The following is a 20,000-nucleotide window of genomic DNA, read 5'->3' on the forward strand; positions in this document are numbered from 1 at the left end:
ATCCTGCTGGAGTACCACGTAATGGGAATGAATGTTATTGATGGAGAGAGACCGCGCAATAACATCACAGTTTTGTCTTGGCTTCGTTATTTTTGTGTCGGTTTGCATTCCTAATGAGCGTTTTAATAAGGTTTTCCTCTTGAAAAAAAATTGGAATTGGTTCCCGGAAACCATGTCACTGGTTTCACAGTTTTTGTCTGATTTGGCGTCTGGTGGTTTTGGTGTGCTTTATAACAGCATGTTGTGTAAAACAACGCTGAATTTTATTCAGAAGGAACCGCACAGGAAAATCAGTGTTACGATGCTTTTGTTGATGATTTTATTGGAATATTCTGTGTGAAAATAAGCTACAGTGAACTGAATCGATGAATATTTGCTTTAACGACCAGACCGGTTGGGAATTCCGCTGGAAGAAACTTGTCATTAGAAATTTCTAACGTTTCAAGGATAGTTACTTAGACATCTTTTTCGTCTTTATTTCCAGTCAAACATTTTCCATTAAGAGCATTTAAACTTTTTTCCAGCAAGAGCATTAAACACCTGCTAAAGAAAAGTCAGTCACCAATGTCACACACATCTGTAACTGGAAGAAAACTCCCACTGCATTCCGTTTAATTGACAGAAAATAGGTGTGTTGACCGCTTACGCATTAATGCACTGTGCCTATCACCTCTTACACTTGGGCGCACTCTTGCCAATATAACAGATATGTTTGAAGGTAAGTACCTCATTTAAAGGCGGACTCCTACGACACCCACCATCCGCTGCAGAGGTCTTTAAAGAAGAAAATTTGCCCTGCTCTCCCTCTCACTCTGCTGCCACCTTTCAGTATACCCAGCGCCCCAATAATCCTCCACGGAAACTTGTGTGTGGGTGTAGCAGTAAACAAGGCCACACCACGGATCAGTAGATCCTCCTCATCACGCTGCCGCTACTCCCCATAGTGGACTATCCCATCATCATAGTAGTAAGAATAATGGCCATTGAACCAAAAAAAACAGGCCCAGGCCTGATTTTAGTAAGAGCTTCTGTGACTCATGCAAAGTGCATGGCCACACTGTTGCCTAGGTGGGATGCCCTAAGAAAGCTCCTGTTTCTGCCATTGCTATGACAGTGACGAATCCTTCAGCTCTAGGCCCTCCTGCTCAGGGCCTATATTTGTCGCACCTCCCAGAAGTTGTTATCCTGTTCCCTAGGTCCGAGGTTACAACAACACTGGGGCACAGGTATCCATCATTCGAGAGGATAAAATTCCTTATGGAGCTCGGGTTGATAGGCACCAATTCATCCCAGTAGAGAGCTTCAACCATGTCAAGATGTTCTTGCCTACTGTCCAGTTGAGAGTCACACGACCTCACCGCTCTAAGATATGTACCATGGCAGTAGCAACCTATATTCCAGGAGGTTATGACACCCTGCTAGGACCAGATTTTACGTCTCCTCCTACCTTTGTACTGTCTCAGAGCCTCCACCCTTAAATAGCTCCAGACCCATTCCACAGGCCTCCAAGAACTACCCTTGCATGGCCAGTGCCACTTGAAGGTGTCAGGCAGTGCCAAGCTCCGTCCCACATGGAAGTTGAGCCACATTCAACACTAAGCCAGGAACGGCCTCAGTGCCAGTGCCAAGGCAAGACTCAAGTCTCCCTCCCAGAGCTCTATGTCACAGTTGCTTTCCATCCTCTGGCTTGGCTCCACTACTTATGCCGGCAGTCGAGGAAGAGCCAATTCCAATAGAAATCCTCCAGGACACCCATGACCATAGCGGACACTCCACCAATGGTGTGGCCTCACAAACCGCCCCGGAGTCGGTCATCCCAGCTTGTATGCCCATCCTGAATACCATTACCTCCTCCACTCCCACTCTGTCAGCGGCTAACCGGTCCCAGAGTAATGACTCTGCCAAATCCTATTTGGTTGAAGAACTCAGGGAATCGAGTCACATAGCATTAGGCACGGGGACGAATGCTAGTGTCCCGGGTGTCACAGCAGCTGCAGCCGATGCCCCTCCAGCATCTTCAAAGGGCTTGAGTCTCTCAAAGCCCCCCATGGCATCGTCAAACCAACCTCTAAGAGGTCAAAAGAAGAAGGGAAAACGGCATTGAGGTTTTCAGAAACCTTATGAGAGTCAATAGTCTCTCCACACTAGGGTCTGGCACAGTGCCACCCCCTTATAGAGAATTCTGACCCTCTCCATCCAGAGGAGAGTGCCAGATTCTGCTACTTTTACTTCCTTCCTATCCTTTTGTAACTTTCTATTTTTGTACTGTCTATGCCTTCTCTCCCATAGTTTCCTTTCCTCTTCATCATCGCCTTCAGGCATTTATTTCCATTGAATGCTCCGCTTATGCAGAGCCCCACCCACCAGCTGTTCTGGCTTTATAGATTAGTACTTCGTTGGGAACGACTATCATAAAAGTGCCACAATTGGCATAGTGCCCTATTCTAGGCACCCAGCATTCCATGTGACTAGGAAAAATTTTTGCCAGCAAAAATTGCTATAACTTTAGATATATTTTCAAAGCCTGGCTCATTTATACATTGTTTTGATTTGCTGATTTAATGTTCCTTCCTAGTCTCTTTATTATGTGATATTTCCAGTGTTTATTATGTGATATTGATAGTGTCTCTGGTGAGACTTTCATTTTGTCAAATTTCCTTCCTCTCTACGGAGAACTACTTTATTAATTCTATCCCTATTAATCTATACTAATGTTCCCTATGGAGAAATTAATGCTGTTATGCATCGTCTTCATGACATGAGACAAAGATTCTTAAAATCTTAGGGCTATTAACACCCTTACGAATGCATCATATTGCCACACCAGGGCCAAATAATAGCATGTGTTGCCTTAAACAATAAGCTGACAGTATTATACATGATAGAATTAAGTATACTATTAACCCTGTAGGTTAAGTTAATTTATCTAACCATTGCTTGCTGTTCATTTAACAGTCATTCCCAGTATGACATTATATTTTAAGAGTAATAAAATTTAATTTTTCTTTATTGTGCTATAGGAAATCGTTAGTTGTTAGTTTCTTTTGTCACGGCACACTTTATTCTTTGATTTCATTGATTCATTACTTTTCAAGAATTATATTATTTTAAATTCTCTGCCTGGCAAGAAAACTTTCATGAATATCATCATCTGCAGAGTTTCGATCTATTTTATATTATAAGTTCACCTAAGGGAGTATAGAAGGCTCATTAATTTTTATTTGTCATTTGTCCTTGTTTCTGGCTTGCCTTGTCCATTCCAATCTGTCTAGGGTTTAAATGTCCTCTGGAATGGGGTGGTGTTCAGGATTTTAAGCCAGAACCAAGGAAAAGTAATACCTCTTTATAAACAATTTCACATATTCTCTAGTTGCCCCTCTGAACTGAAAGCCTCCGTATTCCCTAAATCATCTCTACTCCCCATTGGCTGCCTAGAATTAGTCTCCCCAGGTGTCCTGAATGGGGGAGAAGCACATCGATGCTGAGATATTTTAAAAGGATGAGGCCACATCAGCTCGCTCTCAGAAATTCCAGAAAGGTCTCAGAAGCCAGATGCCTCTCACCTGCGGAACACCACTTCCCCCCTTTTGCCCCCATGCTCCTCTGGGGATCCTAGTGCTGTCAGTGAATCGTTTTTGTCTCTTGTCTGTATTTCGTTTCATCCTTCCAAGGCGACTTTCCCCCTTTCTTGGTTCAGCTTCTCACTCCCCAATTTTGGTTCAATACTGTGATTAATTCCCCTTGAGATGCTAGTAATGATATTAAACATCCCCCTAGTTACTCAAACAACATAGTATTCCTCTCTGTATATATAAGCTCCCAGTCATTTTATGCCCCTTTAAGTGAGCTTTATTTAATATGCAGTGCTAAGAGCAAGTAATGTGCAACGGTTTCCCACGTGTCCATCGCCTTAGTACTGATGCTAGATTGCAATGTCTTTGCAGACAATGATCGAGCCTGATTGTGAGAGAAATATTGGGAACCCTTGGTTATGACGCTTGCATTTAAATAACCCGCTTTGCGCAAATCAGTTCTCTGGGTCTGGGTCATTTCCCAGCCATGTGTATCCGGTGGACCTGCAATCAACTACCTTAATTTCTGGACTTACATGTAATTTAAATGTAAATATAGCTCATTTAAACTAAAGACCAGAGTTTTATGTAAATTCCTTCTTTCAGTAATATTGGCCTTCAGCCGTAGATTTTTTTTTTTATAAACCTCGTCAGACCTCACAAGGCCATTTTAGAAGTGCCAGAAGGTCACATCCCCACATTGTTTAATAAGGAATGAGCAGGTTATAATAATATATATATTATAAAGTAGGTTACGTAAATTCAGCTTTCCAAAATCACAAAAAATAAAATAATTATCAGTATTTATAAAAACGTAGCATTATTGTTCTCTATAGAATATCTATGCAAGCTAAGTTTTGGATATTTGTTACTCCTCGGTTTTTCGTAAGTTACTCCATGTCCTTATATATATATATATATATATATATATATATATATATATATATATATATATATATATATATATATAGGTATATATATATATATATATATATATATATATGTGCGTGTGTGTGTCTGTATATATATATATTATATATATATATATATATATATATATATATATGTATATATCTTTATAGATGAACACTAATGTTACGTTTTATGAATACTGATAATAATGTTATTTTTAGTGATTCTGGAATGCTGAATTTACTTAACCTACTTTACGAATATATATAACATTCCTCACATTCAAACCTTTGGCCACATTAAAAAAAAATAAAAAAAATATTTTCTAATTGGTGAGATCTTTTTACATTCCCATTTGTTGATTTTGAAGTTTGGTCATTTCACTTTACCATTAGAATGTGAACATGATAGTTTTTATATTACGGCGTTAAACTCAGAGAATGTGGTAAATGTCGGAGTGTTTATTTATATATTTCTAGCAGTTGTACCCATCCTTCGGACGTGTTATCAAGCACGCATTCACTTCCAAATGACCTGGACATACATCTTTCCTTAGCCAATTCTACTTCGTCACTGATCAGCTCAGCTAGGCACTGCCGGCCGATGGCAGGCACTTACATGTTACAACAAGTTGCTCGAGAAAGATTTTCCTTGCTAGGCTCCCTTAAACGGCCCTTGATAAAACTCAGCCTATAGTTAAACTCTGATATTGATGTTAAATGTGCTCGTAGTCAATTATGTTAACTCATGGTACAAAATTGAATGAAGCATGCCCATCTTTTACCCTCTGGGCACAAATTCCAAACGGGGCCTGTGCCCCGTCTCCTCTCAAGGTCGGGGTAGGCTACACACCCTTCTCCCCCTGGTCGGTAAGTCGGTAAGTGGGAAACCCTCGGGCCCCCATTCTGAGGCAAGGGTTGCCCCCCCTAATTATTGAGGGTGCATTATGGCCCTCATATTGTGGGGAGCCTCTTTGTACCTATAGAAACACTTCTACATAGACGTAAACTCCGAAAGTTGTATAAAATGAGAGGCTTTGAACTTTTGGATTTTGACTAAGACTTTCCTGGGGTGGAGGGGAGTCTATGGTAAAAATTTAGTAGCTCTAGCTGTCAACACCGAAAGTTGTAAAAAATGAGGGGGTGCGAAAAAGAAGGGTTATGATCCCCTTAGAAAACGACCCTCAAATTTCAGATTTTGAGGGGTAGGGGAGTCTATAGCAAAATTTTGGTAGCCCAACCTTTCAACTCCGAAAGTTGTAAAAAGTGAGGAGTTATGAAAAAGAAAGGTTATGGCCCCTTTAAAAACAGCCCTCGAATTTTGGATTTTGACTGAAACCTTTCTTGGGAGGAGAGTCTATGGTAAAAATGTGGTATCCCTAGCTGTTAACTTCGAAAGTTGTAAAAAGTGAGGGGTTTCTAAGGGGGTCATAACCCCACTTTTTCATAAAAAGAGGGATTATCACCCCCTTAGAAACAGCCCTCAAATTTCGGATTTTGACTAATACCATTCTGTGGGGGATGGGAGTCTGTGGTAAAAATTTGCTACCCCTAGTTCTCAAGTCCAAAAGTTGTAAAAAAACAAGGGGTATTAAAAAGAGGGGTTATGACCCCCTTAGACATGGGCCTTGAATTTTGGATTTTGACGAAAACCTTCCTGGTGGGGAGGGAAGTCTGTGGTAAAAATTTGGTAGCCGTAGCTTTCATAGTCTGGGCCTGCATAGCGAACAAACAGGCAGAAAGAAATTGCCTTTTATTGTATATATGGGTAGATAGTAGATTATGGACTTATTTGTCACATTTACGAAATCAATCATTTTGATTCTGCAGCATCTCCCTTCCTCCCACCTCCCTTAAAGCGTAGCCATCACCCGTCCTCCACCCCACTCAAATCTCATCACTCTTCTCTTAACAACCCTTTTACCTCCCCTTCTTAAAGGCCCTTTCCCACCTCCCGTTAACCTCACGTATATCTCCACCCCGCCCCCCCCCCCCCCAACCCTCCCTCGCTCATATCCGTAACCGTATAATCCTGAAGAGCTGAATGGCAGTGTTTAGGGGAACCCTGGGGCCGAGGAGGGTGAGGGGCCGGGGGTGGGGACTGGAGGGTTTTAAGGGTGAAGGGGGCGAGTGTTGAGGGTCCTCGAGCGACTCCTCATAAATGGTAAGTGCTGCTGCAGTGGCAATTAAAACGCATATAACCACCAAAAATAAGTTTATGTCAAAGTCGTAAACTTCTCCCGTGTCCATCGTCGAGTTAGGAGGCCCCGCCAGTGTTGCCACCGAGGGAATATTTTTTTTTTTTTTATGTTACGCTGATGGTAAAGTTGCCGGCACGGTCATCTTTTCTTTTTTTTCTCTCTCTCTCTTTCTCTCTCTATTTTTCTTTTGGAAACCTTAACGCGGTGGTAGTAGTAGTAGCAGTTTTTTTTCTGGGTTTTCTTTACAAAAGAAAGGGCCACACGAGTAGACGAATGAATGTAATATAAACATAACTCGTATGCCTCCTTGATGTTAAATGTCTTTGAGCCTATTGAAAATCGAGGTAATCAGATATTTGAGCCTCTAGGATTCGACGCGTTTTGAAGCGGCAGACGTCCGTCCTTTACGTAGTAATTAAGGAAAGGGTTCGTAAAGAGATGGCAACATCGCAGGAGGGGGATGGATCTGCACTGCAGAGTGACCCGACGATGGAAAGGAGAGAGAGAGAGAGAGAGAGAGAGACGTACGAGGTTAGAAAGCTTTATTGCATTCATAGTCGCTTGACAGTGTAAGGAGACAGCTCGTTATAGGGCGAATCTCAGTTTAAGATATACAGCCGTTTCTAGATGATATGTAGAGATAGACTCGTTTATGGAGCACTTGGGAGGATGCTAGTGGGCTTAATGCCGCTTGATGAATGATACATATGGGGATTGTGAAGATACATTCGGGATTGTGCGGGATGTGCTCACGTCTTTGTGTAGGTCTGTATTCGTGGTATTTTTACGTCCATTTTATTATCTGTAATAATAGTAACAGTAGTAGTTTTATAATTATCATTATTAGTATTCATTAACAAATGACACTTTCATTTCTTGATATGGGCGTTATTGGCCGTGACTTTCGGACCTAAACCGGGCAAAGTATTATGGCTCATATTTTCGAATCTTTCTGTTCTAAGTATTAGGCTGTTTAAGATATCATCATTTACACTAATAGTAATAAAAACAGATGGGGGGGGGGTGGGGCAACATCAGTCAAAGTGGAACATTAACCATTTTCATTTTTTATGTATTATTCCAAATTAAATTTGGAAAATTATTTCGATCGGGCCCCGAAGCCCGTCGTCAATGAATGTTTTCAAATAGTTAAAAGGTGATCGGGAAAATATCTCAAATATCGACGAGTAAATTAGGAAGGTCATCTATAAAATGTCTTAGACGCGAAAGGAGAAATTAACATGAGTCATCGAGTATTATATTAAGGTCATTTTCTAACATGAAAATAAACATAGTATCTAGAATACACCGAATGACATATGAAAAAATATCTAGAACACTTAGTGGAAACATTGAAATACCTGAGCCCAGCACTCTAAACCGAGATCAGTGAAATTACCTAAAATACCGAAAACAAGATAACAGTCAAATCTGTTACTCCTCGCGTTACAGAGGGAGGGGACTCCTCAATGCACAGAGCGTATAGAGTAAGACCAGACGATAGTGAGACCACTGGCTCCTCGGGGATACGAAATATGAATATGCATTTGTCTATGTAAATATATACTGTATAATCAGTGCTACAGAGAGAGAGAGAGAGAGAGAGCGAGACGAGCGTTTACAGTTATCAAATATGGCAAAAAAACGATTTCTCCACCTCTAACAAATACTTATGTATATATATATATATATATATATATATATATATATATATATATAATATATATATAATTTATCCCTAAGCGAACAGTTAACGTAAGATTACTTTAGAAATTTTGGGTTGAAGTTCTCTGCACCGGCGGTTCATCCACGACACTGTTCGAGTGTGAATGTGGCAATGATTGCTGCATTGCCACCTTTCGCAAGCCAACCCCAGTCAGGGGAAACGACTTCATGATGAAGAAGAAAGGAAAGAAAAAATATATTTGTGTATATATATATATATATATAGAGAGAGAGAGAGAGAGAGAGAGAGAGAGAGAGAGAGAGAGACGCACACGCAAATAGAGACTGGCAGTACGAGAAGGAAAGGGAAAAGGGAGAAGGGGGGGGGGGGGGGTTTGTCCTGGGGAGTTGTGCTAAAGTTTTGGATGCAACAGCATTATTCATGGAGTCACCCCTCTTTTCCCCCGACTATTATTCATACTGCAAGGCCTCTATTGTATCAGTCGCTCGTCGGAAGTGTATATACGGTGGAAGGTGTATGGCTGTGTCTAGCTCGTGTTTCTCGCCCCTTTTTATTTAGTTCTCTGGGCTCCCCACCCCCTCTCCCCACTTCTTCTCTTTATTGTTTTGTTTATGTAGATGTTAGATGGTGATGTGATCTCTCTCTCTCTCTCTCTCTCTCTCTCTCTCTCTCTGTTGACTGTTGTGGGTTTGGGGGAGAGAGAGAAAGAAGAAGAACTAGGCTGAGTGTCCATTCCGTCAAAACAGCAATAACATCAAAACAGGAAGATTTGGTGTGAAATCAGACTTAAGTCTCTCTCTCTCTCTCTCTCTCTCTCTCTCTCTCTCTCTCTCTCTCTCTCAAAATACTGCCCGCTTAAGATTATGTGACACATGGAATAAACTGCCACCAGAAGTTGTAAACAGCAACAGTGTGGAAGAGTTTTAAAGAAAGCTAGACAAAATCATTAGGACACTGTGAAAGAACAATAAAACCTGCTCCCAGTGATACCTCGGATGGACTAACAAGCCTTTGAGACATCCTAATCCTTGTAAATTACTCTTTAATAATGGAAAAACGCGTATTCCCCTTTATTAATGTCGTTATTAATCAAAATGTGCAGACATCGATATGGCATATGACGTTTACATGAATCTGATAAGTGTTTTAAGTGAAAGCAAAATTTTGAGGTCATATGTTGCGTTTTCGTGAGGTATCTGCAACTGAAGGGTTTTCTTACAGGTCACTTGAGTGAGAAGAGTGAAGGATTCGCCTTTCGTGCAGGATTACGTTGTTTTTTCCATTTTTTGTTTCCTCATTATTATTACTTTATTCTGGTTGTGCTTAAGATCTAAAGAATGACTTGAAGATAATGAAACCTTCCGCGTAGAAAGATCATCTGCAGCGTAAGGTGCCTTCTGACACAATGCGCCACTCACATCCATCTTGGGAGCTCTCTGCCTTCCTAAGACGCCAGAAACCTTTCATTTTAACACTTCCGTCGCCTCATTAGACCTTCTGTTTCTAGAGAATTCTCCCTCTTCTTTCCTTCCTCGATTCTTTCATGGTGTCGAGATTTGAAATGACAGAATATTTGCAATATAAAGTGTAATTTAATGTTACCGATTGAATTAAGTCAGAAGTTGGTAGTGATGTAACAATTTAGAAAGGAAACACTCTCTGGAATTACTTAGTGTTTAGGTTACTTGAAATCTGAGGGCATTTGAATTCGGTAAAGCTTTAGATATTGAAATTGTCAGATGAAACTGGAAATCATTTGAAATCTTGAGTGAAATGAAGACCATGAACGAGTTTTAAAATCAGAAAAAAAAAAAAGTTTGAATATCGGTTCTTGGAATTATGGCGTTTTCCAAAAAAATATAAATCAACGTACCTCCACAATCGTTAAAGCCATTCATAAAACCTTCCTTGTAAAATTTGAAATTGGAAACTTATTTCTTAACACCGAAGAATAGATATCTATTCACCTTTTCTTAAAAAAAAAAGTTATAAATGATGGCTCTCCCCGATGATGGAAAATATTTTCTCTATAAATGCTGTGGATTTTCCGTTGAAAAGTATTCGCTTTTTTTTTTCTTTTTTTTAAATTTACTCTAAATCTGTCCATAGATTTTACTTCGATATTCCATACACTTTTCCGTAAAATTTTTTCTGTATTTGATCCGGGCCAGTTCGCAACAGGTGATGCGACGATAACTACGGTTGTTTGGTGAGTGTTTTATGAATTAATATTCTGTATCTGTTGATAACATCGTATTTATTTTTGCCGTTCAGCATTTGAGTCGGAATGATTTAGTTTTTTCTTTCTTTTTCGTCCATTAGATCGTATTTTGTTTCCAGTGCTAATTTATCGCAGCACTGGTTGTGCGCTTCCATATTTTTACTGTTCTTGTTATCCATTTTGGACTTTTATTTCAGTTTGGGAATTACAGAATATAACGTATTTTTACCTTCGAAAACTCATTTGTTGCTAAGGGTGTCGTTTTGTATCTTCACTACCATATTATTATTATTATTATTATATTATTATTATTATTATATTATTTATTATTATTATTATTATTATTATTATTATTATTATTATTTCACAGTCATTATTTCGACTGGGTGGTTTTATAGTGTGGGATTCCGGGTGACATACTGCTTCCTTAGGAGTCCATTACTTTTCTTATTTTTTGCGCTGTTTCCAGGAGCACACTATTTTGCATGAGTCCATATTTTTTCTGTTCTTGTCATCCATTCTCGACTTTATTTCACTTTCTTGGTTCCGAATAGTTTGTTCTGTTGGCACTCCTTCATTTCTGTTTTATATCATTGGTGAGTTTTGCTATTTAACCCATAGCTGGACCCTACCCCCATCGGGGATAGGTACTCATTTACCAGCTGAGTAGACAGGAAATTTTGGTAAGATCCTTTCCCAAGGAACCAACGCCGAAGGAGAAGCGGTTACCCATCAAACGACTGACCAACCCTAGTGTTGCTTTACCAGTTCATTGATATCCTAAACCTCTCTGCCACGGCGCCACATTATTATTATTATTATTATTATTATTATTATTATTATTATTATTATTGTGCGCAGAATCTTTTCAGGCTAGAAAAATATATGTAGCTAAATAAACTGGTGTCCTCAGAATAGAATGTCTTTTTATGAAATCGAAGCAAAGAGGAGATAAAAGCATTTGTGAATGAAGAACAAATGGATAAGTGAAAATAAATAACCAAAAACAATCTCATTAATTGTAATTCATCACCAATACTGATATAGTCATATTTTTTCCCAGTGATGTCGACTTTTTTCTCAAATATCTATTTATTTATTGAAGTGAATAGAGTCCATAATAAGATGAATGCGAAATAAAGCTAGTAAGGTCTTACTTTGACCAAAAACTAAGATCTAACAGGCAACCGAAATATTTGGTGGCAAACTCAGCATGAAAAGGGCGTGACCTGTGTTTTACCCGGAAGTGAATAACGTTTAAAATCTGGCCTCAAGTCAAGGACATCATTAAACCACTCGGAGCACTGTAAGAAATAAAGAGTGGCCAAACATAGTTTGGCCATGCCAGTAGAGCGCCAGATTTACATAGGCAAATTGCAATGTCTTCCAGAGTGCAATCTTCAAAGTAATTGAAGAGTAGATGGAAAAAGGAAACAAATGGCTGCTTTCGATGCTAGAATGCATTTATATTATATTACCTGCTTTCTATTTCCTCGATAAGATATTGAATGTTTCTCATGTGTTCATTTCAGGCTCTGTTGAATCTCCCCAAAAGGAAGCCGCAGACTGGTGAGTGCGAACATTTTTGTTCTGATGGCTACTATTATTACTTGAAAAAAGGGGACTTAGTGTGTCTTCGGTAAACAGGTCCTGCTCAGCGCTCTTTTGTTCCTGGCGCCGTCTTGAGGTGTTTTGTAATCTGGACTTCGATGACCAGATCTGTGAATTAATGAGTCTGTGTTAGTCATCTCATAATAGTGGAAAACGATCAAAACTTCATAAGTCGTGGATAAATCTTAAAACTCTCTTTGAAATCAGTTGAGATCAGGTTACTGCGGATCAATGCTTGGTATCCATGGCAGCTTAACACTGGAGTCTGTTTCAAGCAAGACAATCGGTGGAAAAGTAAAATAGAAAAACGGAAATGTCGCGCACTAAGGATCTCCTCCGCATTCAAATCATTTTTCTCTTTCGCCTGCCACAAAATAATTACCAAGACTTTCCACGAAAGGGCTGCCGAATTGTTGTCAACTTCCTTTTATCGACTAGGCTGATTTAACTTGATTACAAAAACAATGCCGCCATGGTCTTTTTATTGTGTTTTGTAGAATATCGCCATCTTCAATGTGTGAGATGAAAGGGGTTATAATTGATAATATATTTAATATGCCAATGTGATGTGCTGTGACCTTTTTGGGATGCGCAGACTACCCATAGAGACAGTCTGAAGCAACGACCTGAGAAAGCTGATAAATCATTTCTGATGCATAGTTTAAGCGGGTCAATGTTCGTCAGTTCATGGGGTCTTGTTCAAGTGCCTTTGGAAACTGGTTGTTACCAGTTTTGTGTGAGTTCATATGTACATGTACGAACTATGCCTATTCATAATGGCATCTTTAGCCAAGTCTTTGGGGAGACTTGCAGAGAGGTCTATGCGAGAAAGGCAGAATGCGGGGAGAGCTCTGCGAAAGTTTATCTAATTAAGTGTGTGATATTCTGGGCTGTAATGGGTAAGTGTTGTATTACTTTAGCCAAAGGGATGGTCTGTTTGACATTTTTGTAAAGATGTTCATTTAATCTTTTGACTTTGTCTTTACACTTGTGTGTGCTTACGAGTAAGTTCTCGTGTCTTTGTAACAGGCGATTCTGGCAAGGGGACCGAGAGTCCTAGAGGACAGAGAGTCCCGTGTGGAGAAGAGATAATTGGTGTGACTAATTACTGATTAAGACATTTAAATACTGGGGTTAACTGAGTTAGTTAGTCTGTGAGACTTGAATTATTATCTTTCCATTGTTAAATAAATATTGTATTTTTATAATGCCGGACTCTCATTTGATGACCTGTTAGAATGGAGAGAGAGAGAGAGAGAGAGAGAGAGAGAGAGAGAGAGAGAGTGAAGGCTATGCCAGCAATCGCTTAGAGAGAGAGAGAGAGAGAGAGAGAGAGAGAGAGAGAGAGAGAGAGGAGATTGATGTTAAATCAATTTGCCTTACAATTTGCCTTAACGCTTCGGGTTTCACGCATACTAAATACTAAATACCCTTTGCTGGTAGTAGGTATCAGCAGATGGGTAACAAATATATTCACACTGTTAATTATAGACCTCATAAAAAGGTATAATCTGTCTCAGAAATGGCTGAAAATATCAGAACAATTTTATAGAACGAGGTTTCTTCAGAACATCACCAAACATTTATGTGTGTGTGTGTGTGTGTGTGTGTATTTTGTGTTTTCACATCAGGCACATAGTTTAATGCGACGAATCCGATCTTCGGAAACTATTATTAGAACTGGCGTGTCCCCATAATTTGTCTTCTCGCTTCCTTCCCAGAGAGGAGGAGTCGCTCTCTCTCTCTCTCTCTCTCTCTCTCTCTCTGTTCCGCGGCCCCTTTAGGCCTCTCGATCTCGCCAGTTAAAAGAAGCCTCTTGTTTGATTCCTTATTCTGCTGACTTCAGAATCCTTCCTTTTTTCCTGTTGGGCGATTCTAATGATTCTATCAAGGGGCTTATTCGAGGCGAGGAGACGACGATTTCTTTTTTGTTAATCAAAGTCCTCGGCCGTAAATGGCTTAAGTATTCCGACGCTGATTATGCCTCTGGGGCGGAGCGGGCGGGAGGAGACGCCCGACCGGTGGCAGCGGCCGTGGGGATGATGAGAATGTAATCACTGTTATCGCTTAGCGGGGCGGGCACGGGTGGGGGGATGGGTGGTTTCTGGGAGGGAGGACGTTATTGGAGGAGGAGGAAGATTAGGAGACGAGAAGCGAGGCTGGGAAAGGAGCTGATGGGGGAAAGGTGGATGGGTGAAGAAAACGAACCGGTAGATTTAGGACAGATGGCAAAAGGGGTGATTGATTGGGGTGATTTCATCCCTGAGGGTCTCGTCTGGAGTCAGACCTTCCGGTCTAAATAATTCGCTGTTTTTTCATATCGATATGAGGTGTATCAACACTGTGTTCATTGGCGTTGTTTTCAATATTCAGTTCTTTAATGTAGACGGGACAGGCTTTACCGGACCCCTGGTGTAAACTGACAATTCTTTGTAGATTACTGAACGGTTATAAGAATAGAAAAATAAATATATATATTACGTTACTCGCCTTTTAATATTGTGTTGTTTAATGTATCCATTTTCATCCTTAATTTGATACTATACTTTATTAATTTTACAATTTTTAAGTGCATTTAGGTGTTATCATATATAATAATAATAATAATAATAATAATCATTATTTCTATTGACACTTCTCTTGAAGAAAACTCATTCTATTGACACTTCTCTTGAAGAAAACTCAGAGAGAAAGATAATTCCAATGACGAACATCATTCCCCATCGCCTTCTCAGCTTTGGTCTACAGTTAATTATAAAATATGAGTTCCGCTAGGCCTCCTGGAATATAAACTACTTAGTGTCGGATCATGATGATATCCAGTTAAGCATTTTTTCTGAAATATGTCGTAGCTGGAGAGGAGAGGTGTATTGTGCCCCAAGATTGTACCCGTACTAGACAATAAACATCATGGGCGCGGTCCTTTATGATTTAGTAGGTATGCCTCTGTTGAGCCAAGGGGTGTTTTGTGTACTTATTTGTTATTTGACTGATTTGGGTCGCAGCTGGGGACGCAGGAAGGAAAAAGAAAGGGGAAAAATAAAAAAGATGACTTAAGGGATCAGTTAGTCGTCAAAATAAATGTTGTCATGTCATAATTGAGATCTTGCATTATAATCTCATTCGGCTTATAATAGGAGATGCGTATGAGTTTTCATGAGTACGCACACGTTCCTGTGGCTTAAAAGTAAATATGCATGTAAATGTTTTTTTTTCTTTCTTTTTTTTCATTCACCCACATTCTCCCATTTTTTGCTTGTTAGCGCACTTTTTTTCTTCTTATAAACCTTGGTTTTAGGATTTAGGCTGGAATGATGTTTCCTCGATACATCATTTGAAATTCTTTGGAAGGTGTTTATTTTCTAATCTTTTGTAAATAATTTATTGAATAAAAACTTTAACAAATTTTGAGTGGGGCTCTATATATATATATTATATATATATACTTATATATAGATACTATATGTGTATGTTTGTGTTGTGTTATGCGTGTGTTTGTTTGTTTATATTCATATATTTATATTTATATATTTATATGCATATATATTTATACAGGTAGATAGATATGAAGTTACCAAACATACCTAAGAAAGCTTAGTTACTGAAAACTTCGGCTACCTTGCAAAAGCCATCCAAAGAAAACGCTTTCTTATAAATGGGAGACTCAGCTGTTTGCATTGAGTATGAATTTATGAGAATTTGCGTCTAAAATTGTACTCAGTTGATGCATTTGAAAAGAGGAAAATTGTATTTTCGTTAGCTTCCGGTTATGTTGTATATAATAATGAGTGTACTTTTATTCCATAGTGTATAAACATTCATGTAGTATAATTTTTAAATGCCTAACCAAGCAGATGTAAGAGCATTGTCGTCGGGTTTGGGGTTGAGAATTCAAAATATCGTGCAGCTATTTTCGTTTGATTTTGTAGCCTGTAACAGTATATGTTCAGAGGGAGATGGCTAATTAATATTTATTGATTATGCTGGTGTAACAGTATATGTTCAGAGGGAGATGGCTAATTAATATTTATTGATTATGCTGGTTGTTTTACAATATAGTACCTTGCTATTGCCAGTGTAGTTATAGAATGAATGAATAAATAGTTTTTTTTTTATACATACAACAACGCATTATTTTTGCAGTGAAGCCTATTTACTATTGTAGCACCCAAAGGAAGACTTTATAGCTTGAGAGATGTACTGTTACGCTGAGCAGCTGAAATGCTGTTGGCCTGAAATTCTGAAGAGAAATGCCTGGTACTTTTTATATGCACATTGATATCTGTTTGATAGATTGTACTTGCCATATCAATCTTGATGATACCTTGGCTTTCTTTGGGTAACATGGAAGATGTTTTCTGAAAAGAAAACTATTGTGCCGGCTTTTTCTGTCTGTCCACATTTTTTACTGTCAGCACTTTTTCTGTCCGCCCTAGAGGACTGTAAATTGGTATGTTGATCATCCACCCTCCGATCATCAATCATTCCAAATTGTAGCCCTCTAGCCTCTGTTGTTTTTGTTTTATATAAGGTTAAAGTTAGCCATAATCGTGCGTTAAAGTTTCATGGGCCGCGGCTCATAAAGGATTATACCGAGACAACCATAAGATAGATCTTTTTTTGGTGGCCTTGATTATACGATGTACAGAAAACTTGATTACGCCAAACTTCACGCATTTTAATTATTTTTTTTTATTGCTTAGGTCATCTTCATCTTAACATCTGTTACCGTACTAACTTTCAGTGGTAAACAAATGGTAAAATCGGGGTTAAGTGTACCTCCTTATCTTTCGATATATTTGGGTATTGTTCCGTTTTGTCATGTCCTACTGAATAGAACCAATAAATTGGTTCTATTCAGTAGGACATGACAAAACGGAACCAATACCCAAATATATCGAAAGATAATTGGAGGTACACTTAACCCCGATTTTACCATTTGTTTACCATTTATTGGTTCTATTCAGTAGGACATGACAAAACGGAACAATACCCAAATATATCGAAAGATAAGGAGGTACACTTAACCCCGATTTTACCATTTGTTTACCACTGAAAGTTAGTGCGGCAACAGAAGTTTAAGATCAAGATGACCTAAGCAATAGATTTTTTTTTTAAATACGCCAAGTTTCTTCGGTGCAATTAAGTTTCCGGTACATCGTATAATCGAGGCCACCAAATAAAGATCTATCTTACGGTTGTCTCGGTATAATCCTGTATGAGCCGCGGCCCATGAAACTTTAATGCACGACTATGGCTAAAATTAACCTTATATAAATTAAAAATTATATTAGATATCCATGAGAGAGATAAAGTGTAGGACTTGACGCATAAGGAAGAAGAGACGAAATGTTAATAGGGAAAATGCGAAATGGTACGAAAATCTTAATAGTCAGTAAATGCGAACTAGTAGTGGTCAGATACACAATGAAAATCAAAACGGAGAGATTTTATTAGTTTCTGTTGTTGCTGCTGCTGTGATGTTAGTTGTTGTTGTTGTTGTTTTCAAACTGGATATTGTGATGATTAAAGACGAAGGGATAGCGTAAGTGGTGAGGGAGAATGGAAGTCATGGAAGAAGGGAAAGAGGAGTAGATATAGTAGCAATAGCGGGAGCATATAGTAGTAGTAGTAGTAGTAGTACGACATAGTACTAGTCCAAGTGCGAAGGGAGGATGAGTGAGTAGGAGAGAAGAGTTGCGGAGGGAGGGAGGAAGGGAGGGCACGTAGGTGGAGGAAGAGGAGGGGTAGGAGGCGGTAGAAGACGTTGATGAGCAGAGTAATTTGTCGGTTGAGGCTGTTAAAGGCCGGCGACGCGAGTTTACGACGAGCGTGTCAAGATAAACAAGTCATAACAACCTGAACGAAGAGAGAGAGAGAGTGAGAGAGATGGAGAATGGGGAGATGGAGGGAAGCGTTTTTCTGGCGCAGCCAGACGGGAAAGGTACGAGAAGGAAAAATGATAATCAGAAGGCATAGGGAGAGAGAGAGAGAGAGAGAGAGAGAGAGAGAGTAGAACTATGTGTAATAAGAAAATTATCAAGATGGGAAGAAGATAGGAGAGATAGAAGAAATGGACTGGTAGGCAATGAGGAAAGATTCTAGAGAGAGAGATATATATAGAGGAAGAGTGAATGGATGGGTAATGGGAGAGGAATCTAGATGAAGCAACAGAGAGTGTAATCAGGTCGGATGCGTGAAACTGATTCTGTGTTGGGGCGGGGGGGGGGATCTGTCATTGCCAACGGAATACATTTAAAAACTGAAAAACTAAAAAAAAAAAAAAAAACTCCATCAAGTATGTCGTTTAAGAAAGAGAGACACAGAGAGGGACTGAAAAGGAATGAAGCTTGAATGAAGTATATCAAGCAATTATCTGACGAATTTGTAAGCAAAGAAAATCCAGCAAAGATTGGGTCGTTAGTAAAAGAAATGTTAACGGTAATTAAAAAGAGATTTATGATCACTAAGCAGGGTGAGGAAGCTGGTATAGAGCGGGTATGGTGAGGAGAGTAGGAGGAGACAACTTCTCCTCTTCATTGCTAAGACATTATTTGCGGAAGGGAGCCGGGGGAGTGGTGGGGGGGTTGGATACCAATACTAGCAAGAGGACAGAATCGGATAAGGAGAGAATTTTAAGGTGTTAATAGAAAACTAATGGGGGAAAAAATCGTCGATAGAAAAATAGTTTCTTGAACTAACACTGGTCTCAAATAAGAACCGATTAAAGTTAGTCCCATAGCTTGTTTTTTAATTTTTTGCAAAAGTCATAAAGTTACACCTCGTAGGGGGGGGGGGGGGGGGTAGTGCCGTCAATGCACCTCATGCGGTGCACTGTAGGCATTACTTAAGGTTCTTTGCAGCGTCCCTTCGGCCCTTAGCTGCAACTACTTTCGTTCCTTTTACTGTACCTCCTTTCATATCTTTCTCCATCTTGCTTTCCACCCTCTCCTAACAATGCTTTATAGTGCAAATGCGAGGCTTTCCTCCTGTTACACCTTTCGAACCTTATACTGTCAATTGCAATCAATCATCATATAGTTACAGAGGAGAAGCGAAAGGGCAGCCCCATTCGCGTGTGTTGACGACTATCTGAAAGAATCACATGCGCGACTTTGTCCTCATAAGTCACATGACCTTGGGGTAAATAAGAAGACAGATTTTTCTGCCATGTTCTTCTGCTTGGCTGTCTGTTTGTCTTTTGACTTGGTGCTGAATCGCGTCTTTCATTTTTCTGAGATTTCGTGAACTGCTTTTTCTTCTCTTTACAGTAAGGACCGAGACGGGAAAGGGAATCAGGAGAGATGTCAATGAAGGAATACTTGGATATTTTTGTCTTTAAGATGTTATTTAGAATTTATCAGTGGACTGCTGTGTGTGCGAATGTGCGCTTCTGTTTAACTGTATTTAGAGTAAATTATAAAAATCAAAATGCTGAAAATATTCTATATCCTGGTTTCAAGTGTTCCAGTTTCGATGTTTTTTTTTATCTAAATATTTATATATGCATTTTCATGTACTTTTGTTGGACCATATTCAAGAGGTTGTAATTTTAATAGCTGTAATATTGTGGTTAACTTCCTTCTATCTATCTACGGAGGCGTCAAGTTCTCGAAGTTCTTGGCAGTTGGAAGAATAAGAAAGTCAAAACTAGCATCTTTTTCAGATACATGAGCTGAAAGGCAAAAAAAAGATGAACTTTGCCTGTTGAAGACGTATGAATGGAATTCACTGTTGCATTTTTGTCAAAGCTAAAGTTCATGATCACACCGTCCAGGGTTTAAAGTATATGAAAAT

The 20,000-nt window shown here is 39.3% G+C and overlaps 2 protein-coding genes across 2 annotated transcripts in view; both read left to right on the forward strand.

Moving 5' to 3' along the window:
- LOC135206330 (rRNA 2'-O-methyltransferase fibrillarin-like) overlaps positions 1-1,478 on the forward strand; it is a 25,129-nt gene extending 23,651 nt beyond the window's left edge. The window contains exons 3-4 of the mRNA XM_064237751.1: positions 830-881; positions 1,197-1,478. Of these exons, the coding sequence (XP_064093821.1) occupies positions 830-881; positions 1,197-1,478 (334 nt within the window). The remainder of the gene's footprint in view (positions 1-829; positions 882-1,196) is intronic.
- Positions 1-20,000, forward strand: part of LOC135206259 (myosin-11-like) — a 1,008,036-nt gene that overhangs the window by 661,222 nt on the left and 326,814 nt on the right. The window contains exon 3 of the mRNA XM_064237668.1: positions 12,125-12,161. The gene's annotated coding sequence lies outside the window, so the exon portion shown is untranslated. The remainder of the gene's footprint in view (positions 1-12,124; positions 12,162-20,000) is intronic.

The sequence above is a fragment of the Macrobrachium nipponense genome, chromosome 29 (assembly GCF_015104395.2).
Source record: "Macrobrachium nipponense isolate FS-2020 chromosome 29, ASM1510439v2, whole genome shotgun sequence".
Lineage (NCBI taxonomy): Eukaryota > Metazoa > Arthropoda > Malacostraca > Decapoda > Palaemonidae > Macrobrachium > Macrobrachium nipponense.